General features: G+C 31.8%; 1 protein-coding gene across 2 annotated transcripts in view; it reads left to right on the top strand.

The window, feature by feature from the left end:
* LOC130629346 (MAP kinase-interacting serine/threonine-protein kinase 1-like) overlaps nt 1–25,246 on the top strand; it is a 32,614-nt gene extending 7,368 nt beyond the window's left edge. Inside the window, exons 2-14 of one of the 2 annotated variants that reach the window (XM_057442504.1) lie at nt 631–744; nt 3,088–3,186; nt 3,440–3,534; nt 4,256–4,335; nt 5,880–5,921; nt 6,211–6,242; nt 6,498–6,602; nt 8,430–8,485; nt 8,981–9,067; nt 11,064–11,167; nt 23,466–23,721; nt 24,123–24,163; nt 24,242–25,246. In XM_057442504.1, the coding sequence (XP_057298487.1) occupies nt 636–744; nt 3,088–3,186; nt 3,440–3,534; nt 4,256–4,335; nt 5,880–5,921; nt 6,211–6,242; nt 6,498–6,602; nt 8,430–8,485; nt 8,981–9,067; nt 11,064–11,167; nt 23,466–23,721; nt 24,123–24,163; nt 24,242–24,725 (1,590 nt within the window). In that variant the 5' untranslated portion in view covers nt 631–635 and the 3' untranslated portion in view covers nt 24,726–25,246. Of the gene's footprint in view, nt 1–299; nt 745–3,087; nt 3,187–3,439; nt 3,535–4,255; nt 4,336–5,879; nt 5,922–6,210; nt 6,243–6,497; nt 6,603–8,429; nt 8,486–8,980; nt 9,068–11,063; nt 11,168–23,465; nt 23,722–24,122; nt 24,164–24,241 lie in introns of those variants that run through there. The other variant, XM_057442505.1, reaches the window with a different exon arrangement.
* Nucleotides 25,247–26,141: the final 895 nt, after the last annotated feature.

Here is a 26,141-nt window from a genome sequence, read left to right as displayed (position 1 = left end):
AAAATCTCTGTGGCAGCTTTGATTACATAATTAAAAGAACTTTAGAATCACTTGTGCCTATTTTCAATTTTTGTGAAAAACCGAAGTGTGATCAACAATACACCACTTTTTTTCTGATTGGGAAAATTAATATTGTTCAATATGTATTTATTTCTGCATTTTGAGTTAATGCTTCTATTAATATAGATTATATTTTTTATTTATGATAAATATATATATTCACTGGTAAAGATAAATGTATAGAATTTTAGGGGTTTAAAAAGAGGCGAAATAAAGGGAGGGACTTGTAGGAGGAATACGATATGCGATGCTATGAAACTTTTATTTGTTTTGATCTTTAACTGACAGTAACATTACAATGAACAATTTTCTTTTCTTAAAATAACATGGAGCGTTACCCAGGTGGGAACGAATAATAGACTAGATATATTTTAAACCCTGTACGATTGCTTTTTGAGAAATTTGGAACAAAATATATACAATATATATACTACATATTTTTCCTCTTTTTGGTCATTAGCCTAAATAACTTACAATAGTTTAATAATTAAGGCAATGTGCCAAACTTCACTTCTTAGGTTCATACCCATTATGTATTATTAAGAACAGTTTTTGTTCTCATTTGTTTAGACAACATGGAGAATGGTTGGTATTTTCCATCATCCTTTGAAGCTTGGAAGCAGCATGGTACTGATGAAGTCCTTGGTATTGAAACTGAAATTGAAAGTGGTTTGATAACAAATGGTAAGGTTAACTTATGCTCCTTAACCTGACTTTGCACAGAAGTAAACAAATAATAAAATGAAGTAAACATTCCCTGGTAAATGTGCACTTATTATTGTATATTATGACAATGTGAAAATCTGTTAAACTAAAATCACCCAAGCATTAGACATTATTTTAGACATTATTTCACATTGTTACTGACATAAAAACAATCAACAAAATAATTATCACGATGCAACCAAAAAATCTCTATTTGAATGGGTTTTTTTGTTTAAAGTATGCCCACTATTTTAGAACTTCTATCACTATATAAGTTATTAGAAAAATAATTTTCACAACAAATTTTTTTTGCAACAATTCTGCATTAAAAAACTATTAGAAAAGTATAACAGTGTAAATAGCGCAATTGTAATTGATGGTTAAGGAAATCTGTTACTTTTGTGTGATTATCTATGATCTTCCCATTTTCAATTTTCGTGAATCTGTCAATTAGGAGTTTTTTTCTGTTACAAATTGTTGGCTTTTGTACAGTACTGGCTTGTGACACCTAACCTGGTGAATTGCATGATCCATTATGGTAACGTAACAGAAAAATTCTTCAGCATCATGATGGTCACGATTTACCGTGCAAGTAATATCGCGATCTCCACAATCTAACATCGTGATCCTCATTGTTGTGAATTACTATTAAACAAAGAAACAAATTGGCTTCCAAAAATTAAAAATAAACCTGTTATTTAAGTTGAAGGTAAATATTTCGAAAAAGAAATGTTTTAAAGTCTATTTATTAAGGATGTTCGTTATTCTCGCTTCATTCGATAAATCATCGAAATAAATATTCTAATTGTTGTTTAAGTGAGTTTTAATGTTTCGTTTTGTGGAAAAAAATGTATGAAAAGAAAAATGTGACTTACACTTGACCACTTACAGAGGAGTTGCTGTTTATTTTCCTCAATCATCAACATTCGAATAATACACATGATACACAAACACAATGTGAGGTGTGACGAAGCCAGAACTGTATAATTTTTGTGAGGATAAATTTTCACAAATTATATCAATAACTTGCAAATTCTGTGAATTTACGAAAATTTCCTTCCATAAATGTTTAGTTTGATATTTTTCCCCTCTTCTGACATTAGTATGCTGAGACTTTTTTCATTATATCTTTGTATATATTTTTAAATTGCAAATATCAAATAATAAACAAGTAACTTTTCTATGACTATCATGCATTTTCTAGCTTATTTTTTTGAGTACGTAAGTCAAATCAGTGGAATGTTTAGACAAGTTTTGTGAAAAGGTGATTTGGTTTATTTCTACTAAATTTAAGAATAACAAATCGACATGAACAGCTGTCCTCTATATGTGTGTTTATTTTGACATTAAAAAAGACATGTTCATATTTTAGAATTACCAATCAGCTTTTCTAATTCAGTTTATTTCACATATCGGCAAAAACTGATGTGAAATACTAATCCTGCTTCACATCAGCATACTTTATTTTGCATTCACACGCTTCTGGACAAAAACAACAGTTCAATTTAAGTATAAAGTGCATATCTTTACTTAAATTCAGACATAAATAAAGAATTTTTGTTAACATCAGTTAACATTCATGTCAACTGTCTTCGTGTTTTTTTTTGAGTGCTTTAATAATTGATAGCTTTAATTCCTCAAGAAAATTATTTTGTTCATTTAGTATTAATGAAAACAATGTCAAAATTTTGTGAGTATACAATTCACCAATATAACCAGTACTAAAAGATCTTTGTGGTAGAGTGTGTGTAACTTAGAACCTATGCAGACAAGTAAGCTAATGTTTGTACGTTATGTCATGAAATTTAGAATTATAGGATGGTTTCTAAAAGGACTCCTAAAAACACTCATTTTTATGTAAAAAAACAGTATATAATTGCATCAATAGAACTAAAAATTAGTATTAAATTAAGATTGGCTTTTCAGTTTAGCACATCACATTTGAAGTTGAAAATTGTGAAAAAATCAGTAAACTAAACTTGTGGCAATTTTTAAAATTGGCAACGTTGGATAATTATGAGTTCAAATTATTAGGGTGCTTGCATTAAAAATTCCTTACGGGATGATGATAATAGCTTGACCTCGAAGTAATAGGAAAGTTACTGTTAAAATAAAAGGGGTGGGCTCCTAATGATAGGGGGTGGGGGTTGGGTGGGCTGGTGGCGTTTTAAAAATAAATACATTACCATAGGTTAAATGCTCTTCATTGCATTTTTTGTCAAGAATTATGCTTTTCTTTTAGATCTTCTTGTTAGCCAACCTCTTCAATCTGTTAAATGCTCTTCATTGCATTTTTTGTCAAGAATTATGCTTTTCTTTTAGATCTTCTTGTTAGCCAACCTCTTCAATCTGAAGCAAACACTAAACCAAAGAAAAAGAAGAAACGAAGACCTCGAAGTGTTTCGTACGAAACTTTTCATGGTAACTATGTTTTATGGATCTACCTTGCTGATTTCTACAATTTTTATTATCTGTAGTGTATTACGAAATAGTTTAAAACGGAAACAAAAATATAGTCTATTGAGTATACACATAGTGGTGCATACTTAGGTATAGTGCACTCAAGCACTACATACTTGATATTTCATGCAAAAGTATATTTTTCAGAGCTAATAATTCTTATGGTTTCATGTACGTAAAATAAGAGTTTCTATAGCACTGTTTATTTTTTCAGACAAATACTCTCTCAGCTCTCAAGTTCTTGGACGAGGTGCAAATTCTTTGGTGTCTTTGGCAACAGACAAAGACCAAAAACAGTATGCTGTGAAGGTTCTAATATATTTCTATTTATAATTACCTTGTTGTAATTTTTATAATACCATAATTCGTGCATTACAGTAATCGAAGAGTTTTGGCAATGATTCTAAAATGAAGACCTTAAGGGTAAAATTATTTTTCTTTAAGATCTTGAAAAATAATTAAAATTTATTTAACTTAATTTCAAAAAAATTAAACAAATAATGTCAAAAAATTTACAGTTTCGGTAGTTAGTTTCTATTACACACAATGTTTCTTGTCTATGAAATGAAATGTAAAAAATATACATTATGTATATATAGAAAGCAGAATACTTATGTTGAATGGTAACAAATCAAAGCAATTTATATGTGCATTAAGATAACAAAAAAATATAGAAAAACAAATATATGTGAATGAATTTTCAAAATCTTCCTTGTAACAGGATGATGTTCAATGTGCAAGGAATTTTGTCGATTTGAAATTGAAAAAAACAAAGACCTCCTAATCTCGTATCTCGAAATCTGGTAATAACCTAAAATTTGCACCCAATTGATTTCTCCTAAAATTTCATGGTGACATAATTCTTCTTGTTGTTCCATTTTATGTGAAAAAATTGAGCATATGTTTATCTTGCAACGGGACTAATATTTCTATAGTTACTACTATTTGACATCTAAAAATTGTACGCTATATAACCATGTAAACAATATTACCTACAGTGTGAAAAAGATATTGCGAATTTTTTTTCCAGATTATTGATAAATTTGAAGGCTATGACAGATGTAGAGTATTGCGAGAAATTGACTTACTTCATTTCTTGGGAGAATGTCCGTAAGTTTATTTCCTTCATTTTGATTTCAAACTACACAGACAGACACACAAGCAGTGTATTGGTGATGTTTTTAAATAAAATAGAAAGAAAGAAATTTGAGACAACAGCAAAAAAATGATCACCTTCTTCCTCAAACTTTGAATACTGCATTTACATTTAAGGAAATTTATTTTTTTTAAGTTTATAAAATCAGCGTATCTGACAAGGATGGAAATCTATCGGACATTTTGTCCGACCAAACTGGAGATTGGCAGACATTTTGTCGGTTAACAGGCTGAAAGTTTATACGTTTTTGTACATGTACTATACCAATTTCATTTGAATCTGGAGATTTATTTTTTCATGAAGCTGTATAAATGCTTAACAGTAAACACGGCAAAAACATGATTTTTTATTTTACATTTAAATAAGAATAATGTTCTTACAGAAAAGTATACGCTTCAAATTTGCTATTACAGTACATGGGGTGTTGGAGCTCACTTTTATGACAAAACTTCGACATTGTTTACATCAATTATATTTTCAAACACTTTAACATCCTTTGTTTCAGAATTAAAATTAAATAACATTAAACATTAAATACAATTGACAGCATGGTAGACTCTTTATTACAGGCACTCATGATAAAAAAAGCATGATATATACTGGTCTTTACTCTCGCGGTAAAAAAATGTACAAAACGATTCCCCCTCCTTCCCCTCTTTCATACTTTTAAGTTGTAGCGATTATAATATTAATACACATGTACAAATCTATGTATCGTTTGCTTTTCAATTAAAATTGATTTTTTCTTGTGATGTAGAGTACAGAGCATTTTTAATTCACTTTGATCTTGCAATTATTGCAGCAATTGCCAACGTTTCAACAAAAATTCTTGATTTTTGTTGGCAAGTTTTTTATCAATGTAGTAAGGTCCTATAAATTGACCTGTGTCAGTGCGTTTGTCTATCTAGTGACAACTTTTCTTAGAATTGGATCATTATTTTTTTCTGATTTTTTGCACAAAGATAGAGAACAATAGACGTCCTATGTGACAATGTCAGTTTTCTGAAAAGAAATCTTATAATCTCAAAAATGGTGGATTTATACGCAAAATGACCCAATATGGTCCTAAAATGTGATTTTTAAGACACATTAGTTTATTCTGTTTTTTTCTACAAAGATAGAGAACATTTGACCATCAAATGTGACGAAGTCAGTTTTTTGAGAATTTTTTTTTTGGACCAAAAATGGCGGATTCATAAGTAAAACAGTTTAAAAATATGGATTTTCAAACTTTTCTGAGAATTGGATTATTTGTTTTTTTTTCTGTTGTTTTAAATCCACATAGGTCCGTTAAAATTTAACCATTTTTCATGTATATAGGAGCTTGCTATCACAAAACAAAGTATTAATTGTCAATGTGAAACACAAGCTGTAATTTTGACCTATTTAAATTAAGTGTAAAGTACATGAAATTTAAAAGGCTGAGTATAAGAACGTTTGTAACGCCTTTCCTTATATTCAAAATACATGGCTATTATTTATATCCTTTACATTTTAGAAATATCTTGCAGTTGGTTGACTTTTATGAGGAAGAGGACAAGTACTGAACTTTCGTAGTTATTAATATTGTTTGTTGTTTATTTTTGTCTCAATGAGTGATTGTTTCAATGATTATTTACTGCCTCTTACACAAATACAAAACAAATAAAAGTCTAATTGTAATACTCAGAAGAATACATACAAATTGTTATGAAAAATGTTTAAAAAAATATACAGGAATTACTTCTGCAGTTGAATCCAACAAATCAATTTTGGTAGACACATCAAGCACATTAACACATTTTCTATTTTTTTATTTTTAACTGACATGTAATTCTAATTTTGTTTAGATTTTATCTTGTCTTTGAACGCATGGAAGGTGGTAAGTCTAACTTTTTACAATCGATGTTCAACACTCCATTTATACTTCCGCAATACTTTGATATACAACATGCAAGGGCGAGATTTGACTCGAATCTTTTTTGCATAAGAAACCTGATATGGGTATTCAACAAAATTCATTCCATATCCAAAAGGTCTGAATCTCTTTCTACAACTAAAAAACTTTGGCCATGGAATCGATCTCGGAGCAAATTAAGTGAATGTATATATAGACTTGTTTCATATATTTTTTTAGGTCACTTGTTGAAACATATAGAGAGGAAAACCTATTTCACTGAAAGAGAGGCTAGTTTGGTTGTAAATGATATTGCTACTGCATTAAAATTTCTTCACGATAAAGGTTAGTTTACTTTCTGTTAATCTCTGCACACACTTTGCTAGTTATACTTATACTAGTTTATTTAATTTATTTTCCAGCTTTAAACAAAACTCTAGGATACGTTAGTGTTCTGTATATAAGAAAGATTTAGCATGTATAATATTTCACAGAGATAAAAGTCACTGATGAAAACTCAAACGTTGTGTTTAATGATAAACAAACTTTTATGTATAATTGGTCTAAGCAAAGGTCTTTTGGAGCCTGTTTAGATATTTTAAGAAAATCAAAACGGCTCGGCAGAGTAACAATTTTAAATAAATAGGTTTTTAAAGGAGTGGGTGGTTGATGGAGCAAAACCACAAAATTTGTCTATTTAGGTTTTGGAGGTATCATAATCACTGAAAATAAAAATCCACCAAAAAATTAACCAAAAAAACAAAATAAATTTTTCTTTCTGATTTTTCTCTTTAAAAGAAATCATTTGTTTTTTGTTTACAGAGAGGTGTATTGGTTTAGTTCTTTTCCTTGTTGATGGTTTTAGTATAACAACAAAATTCAAATTTCAGCCTTTCAATCTATTCAAAAACCCAAGTGATTGTAAGATGATACCAGGCTAGGAAAAATTTGAAGTTTTTTTGTTTCTGTAAATATATGTATATGTTTATGTTTTCTGCACATTTTTTTTCTAATTAAAGATTTATGACTTCATGTTACTCTCCACCACTCTTGGCACTTCTTGTCTTCACTTGTAAAGTTTACCAGGCATTGACTTCAGTATAGTTGCTTCATAGTTTTTTAGCTGCCTGGCCATCCTGTTTTTTTTATTTTTTGTTCTGGTATGAATCTGCTTATACAAAGGATTTCTGCAGAACTTTCTAACCAGATTATTTGACAATTTTTATGACAGTTAAAGAAAGCGAATTTGGATTTGTGAATTCGAGAAAAAGTGTTTTTTATAACATTAAATTAACTTATTAAATTAAGTAAAATAAATAGTGTGAAAAGCAACCACACCATACGAACTGATGCCATTTTTTACCACATTATTTAGACTTTGTATAAAGGTAAAGTAATGACAATAAGATTTGGAAATCAACTGTAGACAAGATAAAAAGTGTTACAACCCATGACCATGTTTTCATAGGCCAAATTCCTTTATGTGAAATAGAGTGAGCTGCAAAAGAACAAGATGAGATTTATAACTATATCTCCTTTTTCGATTGCTAGAAATTGAATGGCACACTTTTTTTGTGACATCAGTATTTATTTATGTATTTTGCAGTTTCAACATCTCTATAGCTTTGTCAATATGCCATTTCGGAATTAGCACAGCCATATTTAATTTTTCTGCAAGTGGAGCAAGTTAGACTTTGACCTTCCGTTCTCAGTGGCGAAGCCTACACCCAATGCTAAAATGGAGAGGCTCATTTAAGAGATTTACCTTGAGATGGTTTTCCTTTTTGTTTTGTATCAGCATTGTATTTTAAGTCTCTTAAAGCTTGTTTTGTAGCAAAATTATATAATGTTCCAAATCCAAGGTGTACTGAAAATTCGCGAATTACAACACGACACGAGGTCAGGGGTTTAGGATTCAATACTGGTACCCAAATGTAAACAAAGACGTGCCAAGATAGGCGATAAATCTCTCAAAAGAGGCTCTTCTTTTTAGTATTTCTTGTATGCTTTGTTACCGAGAACGGAGAGTTCAAAGTCCAACTTAAACTACTTGCGGGTAAATTAAATATGGCTGCGCTAACTCCGGAAAATCATATTCAAATTATTTTTTCATACAACTTACTCTGCTTTGTGTTAAAAGTTACGTGAACTTAATTTAACGTTTTTTTTCAGGAATTGCTCATCGTGATTTAAAGCCTGATAATATTTTATGTATTAATGCTGACAGTGTAAGTTTTTTCACGCATTAACTTTTACATTGAGAATTCATGAAGTACTCACTTTTGTAGTCCATAAACAATTTTCTGCGAAACCATATCATTTTTTCTAAAGTCATTTCTCTTCATTGTTACTTCATTATTTTCTGTAATTGCACCTTTTACATCCTGAATAATGGACTGATAGAGTCTCTTTTTTTTGGAAACAATGCGCACCTGTCTGGTACCAATTTATACTCCTTTCTGTACTTGTCTATTGTTATATTTTTAAAAACATGGATACACCCCAACAATACACAAATAATTTACTATTTTAATTCGACCTCTGAAAGGGAGGCACAATAAAAGGGCTGACAGTTCTGACAAACAGCTCTGTCTAGTATTCAATCGATTTGAATATTTAGTCAGCTTAATTTATTTTTTATATTTTTAAGCTTAACTTTACATCTACAAAACGATAATATTTTTGTGAAGGTGTATCATTGTTATGAGAAACTCTGCATTTAGATTGTGCCAGTTGTTATTTGTGATTTTAATCTTGCAAGTGGAATATCAATGGTTGGTAGTGCTACAACTCCTGAACTATATACACCGGTACGTATTGATATTACACCGTTATCTATCACAACCAAAACTGTATGTAAGTTCTTATATACATCAGTATGTGTGAATACTACACCAGTATCTATCACCACCTCAAGTGTATGTGGGTTTTTTATACACCGGTATGTACCAATATTACTCCGGTATCTATCACCACCACAAGTTTATGTAGGTTTTTTTATACACCGGTATGTACCAATATTACACCTGTATCTATCGCCACCACAAGTGTATGTGGGTTTTTTATACACCGGTATGTACCAATATTACACCAGTATCTATCACCACCACAAGTGTATGTAGGGTTTTTATACACCGGTATGTACCAATATTACACCGATACCTATCACCACCACAAGTGTATGTAGGTTTTTTTATACACCGGTATGTACCAATATTACTCCGGTCTATCACCACCACAAGTGTATGTAGGTTTATATATACATCCATATGTATCAATATTACACCGGTATCTACCACCACCACAAGTGTATGTAGGTTTATATATACATCCGTATGTGTGAATATTACTCCAGCTAGAAGATGTAAATATTTGTGGGTTTGTTTCATGTCACATCTATACAAAGTGTTTAACATCTAAGAAATCTTTAAATACTCAGAAAACTAGTTTCGTGTCACAAACAAATTGAAATAAATAAGGATTTGTTTTTCCTTACAGTTGTATTCATATTTTTATTTATTGTATTGTGTAGTTTTTGTATTAGTATTTTCACAACATAATATTCCCAACATCTGTTTGGACTGTTTATGAAGATTAAGAATGCATTGTTGTGAAATAGACCAGTTAAAATTAATACTGAGTATTTAGTGTTGTATTCTTTTGTAGCAGAATTCAGTTTATTAAGATTTAAAAACTGCTACATGAAAATATATTTAGAGTTTCCACTCTGTCAGGAATGTCAGAAATTTTTAAATTTTTAAAATAGTGTCAGAAGCTAATCAGAAATATCAGCAATTTTTTTAGTACGTCAGGAATTTTATAAGTTTGTTTTTACACAATTGATTGGTAATATGCACAGCATTTTCTTGTTCTGATTCAAAACTGTGCTCGAAGATGTTTTTTTTCAGTCTGCTCTCCCAAATGCTTTGTATTCAACTGTAAATTTACACTTAAATACGTGTGAAATTTCCCCTGAAAAAATCTAGGGATATGTCAAGAAGTTGAGTCAAATAATGTCAGTAATGTCAGGAATGTTAGGAATGTTAGGAATATAAGGTATAGGAAGATGTAATGGACAATTTTGTGTTAATAGCTATGTTCTGCTTAAACTTCATATCACGATTTTATGCTTTTCTTCCTGTTCATTCGAAAAAAAAATTGTAACTTGTTTTTATGTTTTTCTTTGATTTTAGCTGTCAGTTTCTACGGAGTTTGGCGTCTTCATTCTCACTTTATCGGCATTATTTTGAAATAAACTCTTTTTTTGTACTCGACCATATCATTCCATCTATCAAATGACATACCGTAATGCTTCGAATAAACGCCCCCTTTCTTTTAAATCCCCCCCCCCCTCGAATAGACGCCCCTCCTTTTCAGTCCTTTTTTAAATAAACGCCCCCTCCAAGAGACGCCCCTCCCTCATAAGAGGCGTTTATTCGAGGCGATAGTAAAAGTATACTTACTTACTTTTTTCCTAAATCTTAGGTTTAAGGTTGGAAATTTAGTTTTTCGCTTTTGAAGTTCATTCTCTAAAGCATGTGAATATCTTTTCTTTTCTGTTGTGAAGATATATATATATATATATAGGTATCCTTAAAAACTGCAAAAGAGACGAAATGTAAGAAATTTAATAGCGCCCCCCCCCCTCTTTTAAACGCCCCCCTCGAATAGACCCCCCCCCCAAAAAAAAAATTCAAAAATTTAATAAACGCCCTGGGCGTTTATTCGAAGCAGTTAGAACTCCTTTGCTTGGTCATTTTTACCAAACAAGAAAATTACTGAGATGATGTTTAAACTCTGTCATAGGTTGGTTCAGCAGAATATATGGCACCAGAGATTGTCGACGCATTTGTTGGAGATGCACCAGCGTATGATAAAAGATGCGATCTGTGGAGTTTAGGAGTTATTTTGTGAGTGTTTTTATTATCATTGCTTGTTGTTGTTGTTGTTGTTGTTGTTGTTGTTGTTGTTGTTGTTGTTGTTGTTGTTGTTGTTGATTCACTACAATGATTTTGTTTTTCAACGAAAGGGTCCTGCTATTAAGGCTAGCTTGTTCTAGGTTATAGATTTATTCTACCGCGTGGCCTAGTGGTTATCGAATTCGTTTCGTAATCACGACGTCCGTTGTTCGGTCCACAGCACAGGCATGTTTAGTACTGCATCTACCACAGCGATACGGGAATCCTATGCCATGTGAGGTACACAAAACCTATGTATGACTAATGTGTACATCCAGAACACAGGACCCATATTGATAACCATTTTTCTTGATGTGACAAAAATAATTTGGCAATGATAAACACTCATTGCAAATCGATATTTTTCTTCAAGCAGTCATATTTGCTGCGGTAACTTATTCACTATGTTGATATCTGTCTCGTTTATAACTTCTCTTCCATTAGCATGGGTATTTCATCTTGTACATGGGTATTTCATCTTGCACGCCTGTGTAACATGTGGTCTTCTTAAAACCTTTCCTTAGATCTATTAAATATATGTCCAAAAACAAAACAAATATTTTTTAAGATCGATTTTGAATGTCTTTGAATCCTGGTGTTAACTTAATCAAAAAAGGTGGATAATTTGTCAAAAAGTTGAATTATTTGACTGAACCTATCACTTGAAAAATATCCAAGTATTTCAATCTGTTTTAGGTAGGCCCAGAAGGCCTGCCGAAGATAAAAATACAGTTAGAATAATCGTAAACCGACAAAAGGTTTTGGGAGCATAAATTATGTTTCTTTACTCTGCGCAAGTGTCCACCATCTACCACTTTGTGTTAGCGCAATGTATACACTCTGCTACATGACATCAAAGTTTTTCGTTTGTGTAACATTACGTTAAAAAGAGGCTGTGATGTTACGTCGAAGAGAGGCCGTAATTTTACTAAGGTATTTTTAGACTTGAATTAACTTGGCATAAATTATTTTCTTTTTCAACAACTTAACATGAATTATTTTACCCAAAATGTTTAAGCAGCTATTGCTTTTCCTGTTGTACATAATTATGCGGAAGGAAATAATTTATGCAATGTCCCAAAAATATTTTTTACATGTGATAATCAGTGAAATTACATGATAAAATAGCGCTTCGATAGTAGTCATTTTGTTATTAAGTTGTTTTTATGTGTAGAGGGTAGTCATAGGTTTCTCATAAAAAACAAAAATCGAATGCTGCAAAATTTTTGTATTGGTTTCCTAGGGCATCTTCTCAGTGGGTTTGTGAAGTCACGAAATTTGACAAAATTGTTTAAATCTCATATCCTTAGGAAAAAGTAAAAAATTTTAAACCAATTCCATAGGTCATCTATAGTCACGTGTCCACAACACAAACTGTTTTTGCATCCTAATAATGTTTACAAAACAGTCTTTCCTTTATCAACGCAAACGAGCCTTCGCCTCGATTAGTTTCTATCCTGATTTATCTAATGATCACATTTACACATATTTAAACCCTAATTAGTCAATTTTAATTAATTTTATCATCGACGGAATCTTTTAATCAGTCTTATCTTCTTAATGACTTCTTTAACATCTCTTACTTTAATCGTGTCCTTAATACGCTGTTGTTTTGGTGCCATGTTAATAAGCATGGGTAAGCGAGTCGTTTTTGCTATCAGTTTGACTCAAGGAGACACTCACTAGCCGTAATTAACTTTTTATATGTTGTTTTTGAAAATATCGTTTTGAAAATACAGTCTGTTCATAATATGAATTACTATCAAACTTATTAGCTATCTGATCCGGTCTCGACCACAGTGCATACTTTTTGTGGTGTTTTTTTAAGAACTTATCCACTTGTTAATGTTTGTTTTGTTCGTCTGTATGTACAGTTTGGTGTGCCAACTTTTGAAGTGTATTTAAAGAAACACCTCCAAGAGTTTGTTTTTCATTGCTTACTTTGGTGTTAAACGTAGTCTGCTAAATTCTTTTCGTTGGAGAATTTCCAAGCTTTCTGAAGATGCCTCTCGCCCATCTTAGGAGTGTTATGTTTTTGACTTTCTATGTAACTTTGAAGAGTTGATAATGCTTCGTAAAAAAATGCTGTAGTGTTTAACAACGTGAAACAGTAGTATTGTTGTTGTTTTGCAACTACAATAGTTTCAGTTCAATTGTTGTAATATTCATCCTCGCTGTGAACGACAAGTCCATGTAAGAAGTTCATGAACCTCTATTATATTTACCAACTGCTTCGATAAAAAAAATATTTCATGCGCATGTTACGCGGACACCTTATCTAGCATGCGTTATAACGTGATAACTTCTACACTTTCCCTTGTATCTGAAGAATTTAGTTTGGTTATACTGTACTTTAAAGTTGTGATTTTCTTCGATGTTTTCTGAAAACCAGCCTGAGATATGGATACTTTTCACTTTACGAATGGTACCTCTTCCGAGTTTACGAAAAAAAATGAGAACAATCATGCAGCCTAGCGTTATCAAAAAACGCATTCAGTGGATTAAACTGCTCATGATTGCTAACTATTTAAATTATTCCCTGATTCAATATTCTTATAGTACACGCCCACTTTTGTCTAAGAAAGTAGTTTTGTACTAGGATATATTACGAATCTCTCACAACTGAGTGTGTGTAGTAGGCCAAGAAACTTTTGCACAAGTAAATTTGTAAAAATACCAATCACTACACTAAGTGCTAATGTTGCTTATAAAGTTAGTAAAGAAAAAAATTATTTGTCGAAGTTTATGTTGGTTGTTGGTTCGTAGTGCAGACGTGCACGTAGCTGCGCGGTAATATTGAGCATTGTAGAGAAGAGGTCAGACACTTTTTTTATTGTGCTGGACAACTGCGCTACACAGGATAATCAACTGTTGTTAATCAGCTTTCCTGAAGTAACCGCTCAGTTGTTGTTTTTATGTGAAAATGTCATATTGAATCGTGGTAACTAATTTGGTAAACACGCGTAAATTTAAGACTTTGATTTTTTAAAATGATAAATTATAATTTTGTGTGAAACGATATAATATTTAATTCTGCCGTTGATTTAGAAGTCCCTTCCTAATAAAAGATCTATTTTTTATAGCAGTTTTTATTTCATAATTTATTATGTGCAAAATTAAAGATAAGCGTTATGGGAAAACATTGTCGCGAGTTGAAAGAAAACAATTTAGAAATTCGAAGTAAAACTGTGACGTCATCACTTATGACACATCGACATATTGAACGAATGTCTCAATCGAATTATAAAATTTTAATTTTCCACGGAACAACTTAGAATGAATGTCTAAATAGCATGCAATCTATTGAGTTTCTATCTTTTTTTAAAATGGAATTGTTTCCCTAAAGGGTTTAATTTTACCTAATTGCTTCGTAACTTTTTCTGAAACAAAACGTTGGATATATTGGTATTTATGGCGCTTGGTTTATGCGTGATGTTAACCTGCACAAAGCGTTCTTCATAAAATCGCAAAAATAATTTCCAACGCTCATTTAAACGCCCAACATTGCATTTACAAAGTATTCAGCATATTAGAATGCACCTGTACAATATTCTCTTGATAGAGTCTCTGTAACAACCGACTTCAGTTTTTGTTATTAAAAGTTATTGTCTTTTTTATTGTGATTTACCGCCACAATTTTCGTTTAAGATTACATGAAAATGTGACCATACTGCAGTCGTTCTTCCAAAAAAAACTCTACTACTACAGACCACATTTAAATAGCATGTTTTTCAACCAGTACTTTTTTTACTTTACAAACTTCTAAAAATGTTGTATGTGGTTTCTTCTATTCGAAAAGATTCCTTATGTATGCGACGCCACTATGCTTGTTCCAAGTAAAGCCCCTGAGAAAGTTTTGGATATGTTCGAGTTCTCAACTTAAAAGCAGTAAGAAGCTACTATAAAATGTTATGTTGATTTACAAAGTTTTTAAATATCATAATATTTGAAAACTTTGTAAATCAAGCATCAAGAAGTAATTCGATGTGATTGAAATGCGTGTTATGCTACTTGCCTGTACTTATTGTTTCGATTAATTTGCGGCTTTGTATTAGTTTATACACAGGGAGAAAGACAAACGGTGATAAGGGTTGTTAATTAGACGACGAAGCCTTTATAAATGAAATTAACGTTTCCAGGCGACAGTATGTTGCTCTTGACAACATTAATTACTCGGTATATGTATTTTAATTGAATTATCTTGTTACACGATGCCTTAATGAGATGCCTTTTCTAGTAATTTCTAGAAACCACGTGTTATTTTTTACACACACAAAAAAATATTTGTTTTCATGATATACTCTGAGATATAGTTACGTTACACAAGTCGCTCTATTTTGCAATCTGTTTTTTGATATTATTTTGAAGCTTGTTATTTCTACATCCTAACAAAACAGATTAGGTAAACTGAATGAAAATATAAAAAACTAAATGTCAGAGAACTTATTTATTTTATTTATTTATCATCAATATTTACCCAGGATATACATTTCAGAATAAATTTCTGCTTTTCAAATGTGTCCTGCTAAAATTAAAATCAAATACTCTACATTATATACAATTTAATATAAAATCGTCGATGTTCTAAAATCCAATAAAATGAAAAGGAATAGGCAAAACAAAAAGAAAAACGCTAAGCACATAGTTGAAATGGTGAAAATACACTAAAGATAAGATTATAGGTGTCCATGAGTTAAGCGCTCAAATGGGAGATAATTGGTATAAATGGGTGAGGCAACAAAGCTAGTATAATATTAAAAGAACACTCAGCTCAGCTCATTGTTTGAACAAAGTACAAAGTCTTTTTTTTCACAAATAAATAATTCTGTGTTATTATTTTCTGTTCGGTTGGTTTCGTTAATACCATCTAGCTACAACAATCAACTTATTAACTTTTAGTGACTTATATTTAATTCAAATTGATGAGGCTAGATATTCATTTGTTTATAAGGAATATTATCTAGCCAACCCAACTTAACAAATATCCAATTGATGTAATATATTTCTTCAGACAATGTAGGATTTTTCAGGCGATATTCACTAAGTCGTACGTACGCAACCTCAAATGTTTTTAACTCATTCTAATTTTTAACCTTCTTTTCAGTTTGTTTTTTATGGAATCTTTAACTAGATTCTCATTCGCCAAATACCGAATAACCAAGGGTTCAAAGTCTGCAAAATGACGTTGTAATGACACCCTTCAATTTTCATTTTTCGAATTTTTTTATTCGGGATATTACTAGCCTTTGTTGAGTTTTAACGCTTACATGTGGATGTCTTGTTGTTTTTGTTAGGTGTGCCTAATATGAAATTATAAGTGCCTAAGTAAAACGTGACGATTTGAAAGTCTGCCCATTGCAGCCTCAGTGGTATAAAATTGGTTACTTTAATAAACAACATCCGTGTGGAGTAAAAATTGTATATTTTATTGAAAATTTACAAAATATAATTAAATAAATAATCTATTCTAATCAAAACTAGAAAAATGACAAAAGCATTTTTTATAAATGAGTTCCTCAGAAAAACTGAGTTTACATTTTACAACTTTAAATTTCCGCCATTCACCTGATTTTCTTGTTACATATAACTACACCACCAATTGTTTGTTAAAAAGTTTACTAACTTCGAAGAGTCTATGATATTGTGTTGTTGTTGTTTTCCAATATTCCCAGCATGCTTTGCTACTTCGTTTACGGCGATTACTTTGTGAAATTCATGCTATGATAATGTACACATGTTTAACGATTTCAAGTACGATACATTGATGTTTTGCTGTTGTTCGTTCGTCCACAAGTCTTTATTTTCCAGATTTGTTGTTCACTATAAGTGGTTTGGTTTTCCATTGCAGTTTGGTCGAGTTACTTTTCGAGGTGGATGTGGTTTTCGAGGTGTTTTGTTTGGACGAGTTGGTTTTAATGCTTGAGCTTGTGTTTCCAGACTTGTAATACATCTTCTTTGCTATTTAAATTTCAGCAAAATAACTTCTTTGTTTCTAGGCGTTCGCAGTTAAACGAAGTTTTTAACTATGTTAGCTTTTCCCTCCTGCTCTTATATATATATCTTTGAAAGTAATTTGGTAAACAATAAATTATTAATAGCATCTATCTGATTGGTTAATATTATCAACACGTTCTTATCATGTTTTTGATTCTATTCTTTATCGTGTCATAATTAATTTCGCCACCCCCAGTTAACATGTTTTGTACACGTGATACATAAATTAAGAACAGATCATATGACTCGCATACTTAATTTTGTGATTAACTGACAAAAAATAAATATTTTAAGGTTTTGTAAAACTTTTAAATTGTCGTTTTATCAAAGATTAATAAAAGTTAGCTATTGTGTCAAATACTTTGTCAAAGACTATTCCCCAGTCCCCTGGTAATTGTTTTCAAAGTAGTTCACTTTTACACATTTTTCTAAAAGAGGTCATGTAAACTTTTCATTATTTATGATGCTATTCTAAACCAAACGAGGTCGCCATATCTATTTTATGATAATTCACGAGTTATAGTTATTTTCGTGTTAACGAGAAAACTTGTGAATTCAGTACAACTTTGTGTTAATCTGTTTTCACAATTAACTTTTAGATTTGGAAACATAATTTTTAGGAAACGTTTTTTAGACGTCTGCTCTTTTTATGTTGACGGAGCATAAAGGAGGGAGGGTGAGTAACAGAAACAAAGTTCATTGCCTAAAAAATCCTGCAAAATGTTGCTACATAGAATGTCCACTATATAAAAAGGGAAGTTTTCCGCATAACTAGAAAACTAAAATTTGTTGTGATTTTCTGGTTGAGTGTTTTTTCCCAACATCAGTTATACAACTGATCTGTTTCTTAGTAAATACAATTGATCATATAATGTTGGACAGACTTTCCCTTTTTTGTTGTTAAACAAAAAAGTTGACTGAAAGTGAAAGTTTTATCAAGCATTATTTTCTTAGCAAGTTTGAATACTAAGTGAGCACTGCGTTGTTCTTATGGATGAGTTTGAAGTCAAACCCCTTTTCTAGGCGCTTCTTTAAAACAAAGGCATAGACAATTCGGTTAAAATGTGAATGATCGAATAAATGCTTAAGTATAATGAATGAATGAATGAAACCAGACGGTTATATAAAATAAAAGACATGTCGTCGCAAACGTGCAGTGAAAAACGAATTCCCGTGGAAATAGAAACCCACGTTTTTTGAAAGAAAATTTGCTGCTTCATGGTGTGGAAGCATATGTAGCGTGCACACAAAATTTTTGTTTCGAGGCACATTTTTAGAGAAGTGACCTTCATCGAAGTTAATGCACAAATATCGAGAAAAGGCACGCTAATTCACTTATTTGTTTCCACTCGTAAGCTTAGAGCCTGAATATATGAGGTGGGTTATCTCGGTGTTGGCTCGTCACATGCTCTGGTTGCTTAGGTGGGTTAACTCGGTTCATATATTCACTTTGCCGAGCCATGCGCCGGGTTGAAAAAGAAGAGCATGCGCATTGCGATCCAAAACAGAAGAAAAACAATAATGGCGAGAGAAGCAGCAGACTAGAAATTTATTAAACTCCAGAACTTGTGGAGCAGGTTACAAATTCCCTAAATGATAATTTTGATTTAATTTCGCTTGTTTGTTTACATCTTGCATCCGCCATTTTTAAAAAATAGGGAAAGTAGGGATTGTTCCATATTATATGTAATTTTTTTAACAGGTTGACCCGCCAACCGGGTTAACACCAAGCCAAGTCGCCTCATAATCACGCTTACTTACTTATTACTTGTGTTAAAGATTCTTATATCACTTCCGTAGCTTAAACCAAACTTCATATGAAGTAAGATGACTGTGGAAGATGTAAAAATTTGCGAAGTAGATACTTGCCAGAGTATTTTGCTTGGATAACGAAAAGTTCCTTTTTTCCAGATTTGTTTTTCTTTTGGTAATTTACGCATGTTCACTAACTAAGGAAGATTTCCCTTTCTTGTTAAAGTTATGAGTGAGTGAGTGAATAAATAAATGAAAGAATGAATGAATGAACCAAAACAGCGAGGCGGTTATGTAAAAAAACAGACAGGCCTGTATTTAAACGTGCCGTGAAAAACGAATCTCCAAAGAAGTGAAAACCATTATCTTTTGAAACAAAAAAATTGCTGGTTTATCGCGCGGATGTAATTATGTAACACGTTAACCAAATTTTCGTTATTTTCGGCACGTTTTTTGACGAACTGACCTATATTGAAGCTTCCACACCTAAGAGATCTTCTTTCTTTTTTTTTTCGATTAAAAATGCTAATGTACTTTTTTGTGTTCTTAATTGTTTTTTTAAAAAAAGTGTTGAAATCATCTTTATCGTGAAAATAAAAGTAGTCCAAAATATCTTGGATTCGAACCTCGGCCAAAATATCTTGGATTCGAACCTCGGCCAAATCATGCAAGAGACTATCAAAGTGTGAATCGATCCTTTCTGCTTAACGATCAGCATGAGAATAGGATTGATATCTTAGGTGATTGTCTAGTTATGCGGCTGTTGTGCTTGCAAGCCCTCCGTAGCTTAAATAGGAGCTTTAAATGCACTATTACCCTTCGCAGGACTTGAGTTGACAGCAGTTCTAATAGGAATTAAAGAGGCTACCTGGCTTAATAATAATAATAATAATAATAATAATAATAATAATAATAGCAATAATAATCTATTCCCTAAAATGAGAGCATAGAACTTTCTGGACCATTGCCGCTTTATTTTTCATGTGTTGTTCTTTTTAGCGCGTCAGTTCACAATTTTACTGCCTGGATTATTGAGTTATCCAAATGCTGGGTTTTAATTCCACTATCAGTATCAGGTTTTCAGTATTTTAAATTCGCCACATGTTTTTCGTTTCACGCGAAAATCAAAAAAAAATCTTCGCAGCTAATTCCCCGCCGAATTCACCATTCACAGTTCCCTCCGTGAAAATTCCCCTTTAGAGAGAACTAATTTTCGCGTAGTTAGGAAGGGGAGTAACACTTCGATGACAATTCTCAATACCGTTTTTTATGTGAACTACATGACGTAATGACCACTGAGATGGCTTTTGTATAGGAGACATATTATTTTCAGCCTTGATGTTCTTATAAAATATTTTTTCATAAAAATTAGCGTGTAACGTTGCTTATAACTTTCGACAGAAATTCGCGAAAATTAGCTAACTAATTTAATATGACGCCCTCGAAATCATAGAATAAGAAAAACAAAAATAAGAACATTCGCGACTGAAAAGAAAGTGTAAAAAGAATAGGGGCAGCTAGCTTGAGTTGAAACGATGTTCTTATAAACGATGTTCTTATAAAAAACAATGTATTTCATTTCACATTTATACACACGAAAAAGTTAGAAAAAAAATATTGAGAAAATTTATTCCAAGTGGGTTGTCATCTAGACAATAAGTTGGCACGTGACTAATTCACGATATTAAGTTACATATGACAATATTTTTTTTTAATTGGAACATCACCCGCTGCGGTTAAAAACATAACCGCGCTTATTATTTCCAATTGCTATCAAAGTTCTTTAAAACTCGTTACAAATTTCAATTAGTCATATGATAAACGCTTATGGAAATGTTAATTTTTAATTCTGTTTTTCACCATCCTTTTTTAGGTAAATTGAGAACATAATTCCACTTACACGCTGGAAGAACGTGATATTTTGACAGACTTTGACCTTCATGAAATATTTAACTTCAGAAATATTGAATGCAAACATATCATGCTTTTATCACGTTCTAACAACCATATATGGATATATATTTTCATTGCATATTTTAATCTTGCATAATTAACAAAGTAAAAATAGCCGATCCTCGACCTCTTTGTACTGAGTAAAAAAAAATATTTGGCTCCTAAAGAATTTGTAATATGTTTTATTTTTTACGCTTATGACGTTTCGTGACAATACAGTGATGTATATGTCCTGAATGTCAACTCGATTTTGTACGACATTTTAAAGAAGTAACCTTTTTTATAGGAACAATAGTATGACGAAAACATCAGAACAAAATATAAACAATGATCTGTTAACACAAAATTTTGTTTTTCAGAAATAACTGCTGAAACTGAAATCATAAATGCTCAAAATTAAAAATATATAAGAATAAAATAAGGCTTAAACTGTGTCAAAAATATGCTGCAGATAAATTTCCTGGTTCTTATAAAAAACAAATTTGCAAAAAATTATTTCGCGTAAAAATTCTATTGTTGTAATTTCCTTTAGCAGAGTGTGCGGAGAACAAGAACATCAGTGAATCCATGTAAAAAATGAACTGTACCCCACGTCGTTCAAATATGCTATTTGTTAAAATATGTTACTTCTAAAAATGTATAAATATTTGATGACGTTAAACTGAACAGTTTCAAACGGTTTTTGTAATTATCACGGTAAATATAAAAATGTTTTGGAAATGTTAATCACAGAAAAACATACACGTGGCTAACGATGTTGTGTAATTATGTTGGTGCCAAAGACATTAATCCTTGACCTAGTGCAACCCAGGCCACAGCAGAGAGCGAAGTGGACATGATCCTAGAAAGGCATAGTGGACATGATACTAGAAAGGCATAGTGGACATACCAATTTCGTTTTCTTTTAGCAACATCTGTTGGTATTTCTGTTTTGTATGCCAGTCATCAAAATTCATAAAAATAATAAATTTGAATTTCTGATAAGTTATGGGGATTTTGAAATAAACTTTCACTATCCGTAGAAAAAAAAGGTTTCTTAAAAGTTATATTTGTTTTTCTGACCACGTGGGTGCTACGTAAGATTTTATAGGTGTATGTTTGCATTTTTTCGTTTGTTCCCAGTTCGTTAACCCAGCGTTCAAAAATCCAGTACAATAAAATACTCTTCTAAAAATGTTAAAAATAACCAGCAGAAGAAGGCTGTAGGCGATGGGGGATTATCTCGACTGAGTTACAGATATGTTACACAATCTCCACACATTTTATTTGCATGCTAATTAAATAGATTTAACAAAATCCAAACCAAAAAAGCAAAAGTCAGCTACTTTCCTTTTTCTTGTAATCTCAATCCAAAGGTCGAAACATCACGTGGCATAGATAGCATGTTGTTTTGATGTATAGCTATTAATTCTTTTCCTGTTTTTTTTACTAGTTGTATTCTCATGGCTCGATTAACCAGCTCCACCTATGCGCATGCGATTAACTCTTAGGATACGCACCTGCTGTGGTTAATTAAAAGAGATATAGTTATCATTTTGTTTGGTATATTTGGGCAGCCCAGTTCACGTGTACTTTTTATGTTAGCCTCGTCCTGGCGAGTTATATTGGTCCAACTGTCGGACTGTTTTCTCCCGATTTTTGACCTTTAATTTCAGTGATGTATTGTTCAGGGTTTAAATGATGCTATCATTACTAATTTTCGCGGGAGTTTATAATTTCTATTCCGTCACCTACGTGACTAAATCTCAATTGTTTGACAAAAACTGCACTTTTTTAAAATGATCATCTTAATTTTGTCTCACAGTGGTCAATTCGTGACGTCACATCCCTATACCGCCATATTGTTTTTGTTTTAAAACAACAACTATAAATCTCTATGTCTATTTTTAACATTAATGATATCAAAGCGGGTTTTTGCTAGCAGAAACAACTCGGACAACTGTCCAAATTAGAAAGAAGAAACCCACGGTTAAGTATAATGTAATGCTTTGGAACCCACGGTACGATAAAACGATTAAGAATAAGCGTATGTATTGATATAATACACATTTTTTTTTTATTTAGTTTCTCAAAAATAAATTTACCGAGTATTAGAGTTATTCTTGTAAATATTATGAAAAATTTCGGATGTTGAATCTTATTAAAAGAATCCACTCCGGAAATGTGTGTAACTTATCCAAACTTATTACAGGAGTAAAATTATTCGAGGAATAGAACTTGTTTTTCTTGCATATAAGAAAGAGTGAGCTTAGAAGAAAAGTGATCTATAACCTTGCACGAGTTAAAGCAGAAGAAAATAAAAGTCATTGAACCGTTAAGTTTTAAATTGTTGTCTTGTTTGCTACAGTTTCAAGCGCGGGAAAGCATTCCGTAAAAACAATAATATGATACCCTTCTTTCCATGTCAGCAACTTTTACAAACATTCTCATTTTACGGATTCTTTATCAATAGTACTCGAAATCCAAACTTTCTAACAATATATTTCGGTTTATTCAGTTGATTGTTAACCTTTCTAACATTATTTATTTGAATGTTTTCTGTTTCTTTTAGATATATCATGTTAAGCGGTCGGCCTCCATTTGAAGGGGACTGTGGACGAGACTGCGAATGGAAAGATGGCGGATCATGCAGCGAGTGTCAATCTTTACTTTGGCATGGTATATTGGATGCAGATTATGCCTTTCCAGATGAAGGTTGGATGAACGTATCGTTGGAAGCGAAAGATCTCATTTCACATTTGCTGGTGAAAGAAGCTTCGAAGAGATATTCGGTTGATTCAGTTTTATCACACCCGTGGCTTAAAATGGTGAATGTTTTTTTTGCTTGTTTATTTTTACGTTTCCCGTCCCCCGTCTGAAGTATTTGTTTAAAAACCGCATCCATTAGAAACAACTCCTTGAAGAGAAATTAAGTAAACATGTCTCGTAATAGTGAGGGCTGCTATGGTCCTTTTCAAAACTTCGTGTACATGAATGACACAGCAGCCCTGATATAATAAGAAAGTTATATGAGAAATTAATAATTTAGAAAAAAAACAATTTAGGATCTCGAAATAAGGAAAAACCTAGTCTCTTTGTAAAAGCTTACGTTGATCTTTTTTATAACTGGAGACATTTGTTAGCAAAATATATTGGGAGAGAATGGATTTTTTTTATTAATTGGAGAACTTTAGTGCCAATTTTTAAAATAGTTTGTCTCGACTTTTAGGCTAGTGATAACCAGCTCAACACCCCTGACGTATTATCAAGGTAAACGGGTATTAGTTAAGTGGTCTCAGAGGATAACTTGTAGTTTATACTACAAATTTGCTACCATTTTGTTTTTAGTGAATCTATTACACACCGACTGAGTACGGTGACGTCCGAAGCTGTAGCCTATCGCCGGATTATATCTGAGCGACAAAACAGCAGCGATGAAGAACACCACGTGATCACAAGATGGAGCACTCCTCCGAAATTTGGACTTTCTCCGCCTGGAAATTCACGACTTGCAAAAAGACGATCGCTAAAAAATAAACTTAACTCGTTATCTCTAACAAATATTAGAACAGAAAATAAATCAGATTCAGCTAACACCACCCCTATTCAGTCCCCCAGTGTTGGTGCAATAATTGAACAACTATTCGAAAAACAGTCAGATCAAAATGATAAAAGTTCGGCTGCCGTACACGAAGACATGAGGGCGGTTATTAAAAGCCTTAAAAACGGACTATTATTAGACTTGTCTCCCGAAGAGAACTCGTCTCATGGCAATACTCCCGTTGCGACGCCCAGAATGGTTGGTCCGTCAGAAAATATTTTGCCGCCCTAAAAAAGTATGGAACGAATATCATAACTTAGTAACGGTGTCTACTTTCCAACTCAACACATCAAAACAAAGTTGACTATTACACTCAATGCTTATTCCATTATTTCCCCTTTTTGCTTTATAACTCGTTTAACCAGATACTTGGATTACGACTCGCTTAACCCTCTTGATGAAAAAACCAGTTATACCGTTAAACCGGCGAAATTTAAATATTTTATAAATGATATTACTTTTAATTTTTTCAAATGATTTTTAGACAGTGAGATTTATATACATTGAGTTTAAAAACTCTGGTGTTGTTTTAGCCAATGACTTTTATTGGTTTTGTTGTTTATATATGAATCACTTCATTTATTTATTTCATTGTGTTTTATACATATACATTATGTTATAGCGTTGCATGGTGGTTACACCCTTTTGTAAAATCTAGTGCAGATTTTAACGAAACAGTAAAACAGACATTTAAAAGACTATGAGAGTGGATATTTTTGTTAAAAGTTCTGGAATTCTGCAGAATTAAATTTTTTGTCTTACAAAAAAACCCTAATATTTTGGGACATTTAAGTTCACAATTTTTTTAGCAAAAAAAAAAAAATCGCAAAATAATTGCGAAAATTTTTGACAAAGTATTTATCCTCAAAGATTTTGTTTCATTTTGTTTTGAAGATCATGAAATTGAAACGAAAGCTTTCTATTATTCAGTCTTTAAGTTGCTCGCTTATTCAGTCTTTTAGTTGCTCGCTTAGCCTTCTTCTACATTTTAACTTGCCTTTTAATATAAGGCTTGTACATATAACTTTTACGAAAAATAAATATATATAAATATATATAATAAAATCGTGTTTTTTTCGATACAGCCAACGTTAGTTATTCTTACTTTAGACCGACCATTTTATTGGTTGTCATGGAAAACAACGATTTTGATTTGCTCGCCAAACATATCTTATTTCACCTAAAATAACATTAAAAAAACTTTTACTTTTAAAAAGTTTTCAATTTGCAGAAGTCAGATTATACTAATTATAATATAGATTTCATTAGAAGCCATCTCCCTGTTCTTTCGAGTTATTCAACTTCACTAGCTTTGATCTCCTTCTGTTTCTTGAAAGAATATATCACAGTAAAAACTTTGCAGTTTAGTGGTTTGTTTTCATTTGAGAAGAACTAAACTGAAAAATCATATGAATAATTGTTTTAGCAATTCCGGGAGAAATTTGTCAACACGACACTTGTGCAATATTAATAGTGACAAAAGGATTAACTTTGGTTTGATGGCCGTTTTAACCACTTTAGACAGGATTGAGTGGACCTAAAATGCTTGTTCCTTAATTTAACGGCAGTGTAAAAATGAACAAGAAATATACATTCCTTGAAGAACGATTGTTTCAAAGATTCAAGCTATAGATTCGCGAAAGTATC

Source organism: Hydractinia symbiolongicarpus, chromosome 2, assembly GCF_029227915.1.
Source record: "Hydractinia symbiolongicarpus strain clone_291-10 chromosome 2, HSymV2.1, whole genome shotgun sequence".
NCBI classification, from domain to species: Eukaryota; Metazoa; Cnidaria; class Hydrozoa; order Anthoathecata; family Hydractiniidae; genus Hydractinia; species Hydractinia symbiolongicarpus.
Note: the sequence above shows the minus strand (reverse complement) of the source record. Positions and strands in the feature narration are given on the sequence as shown.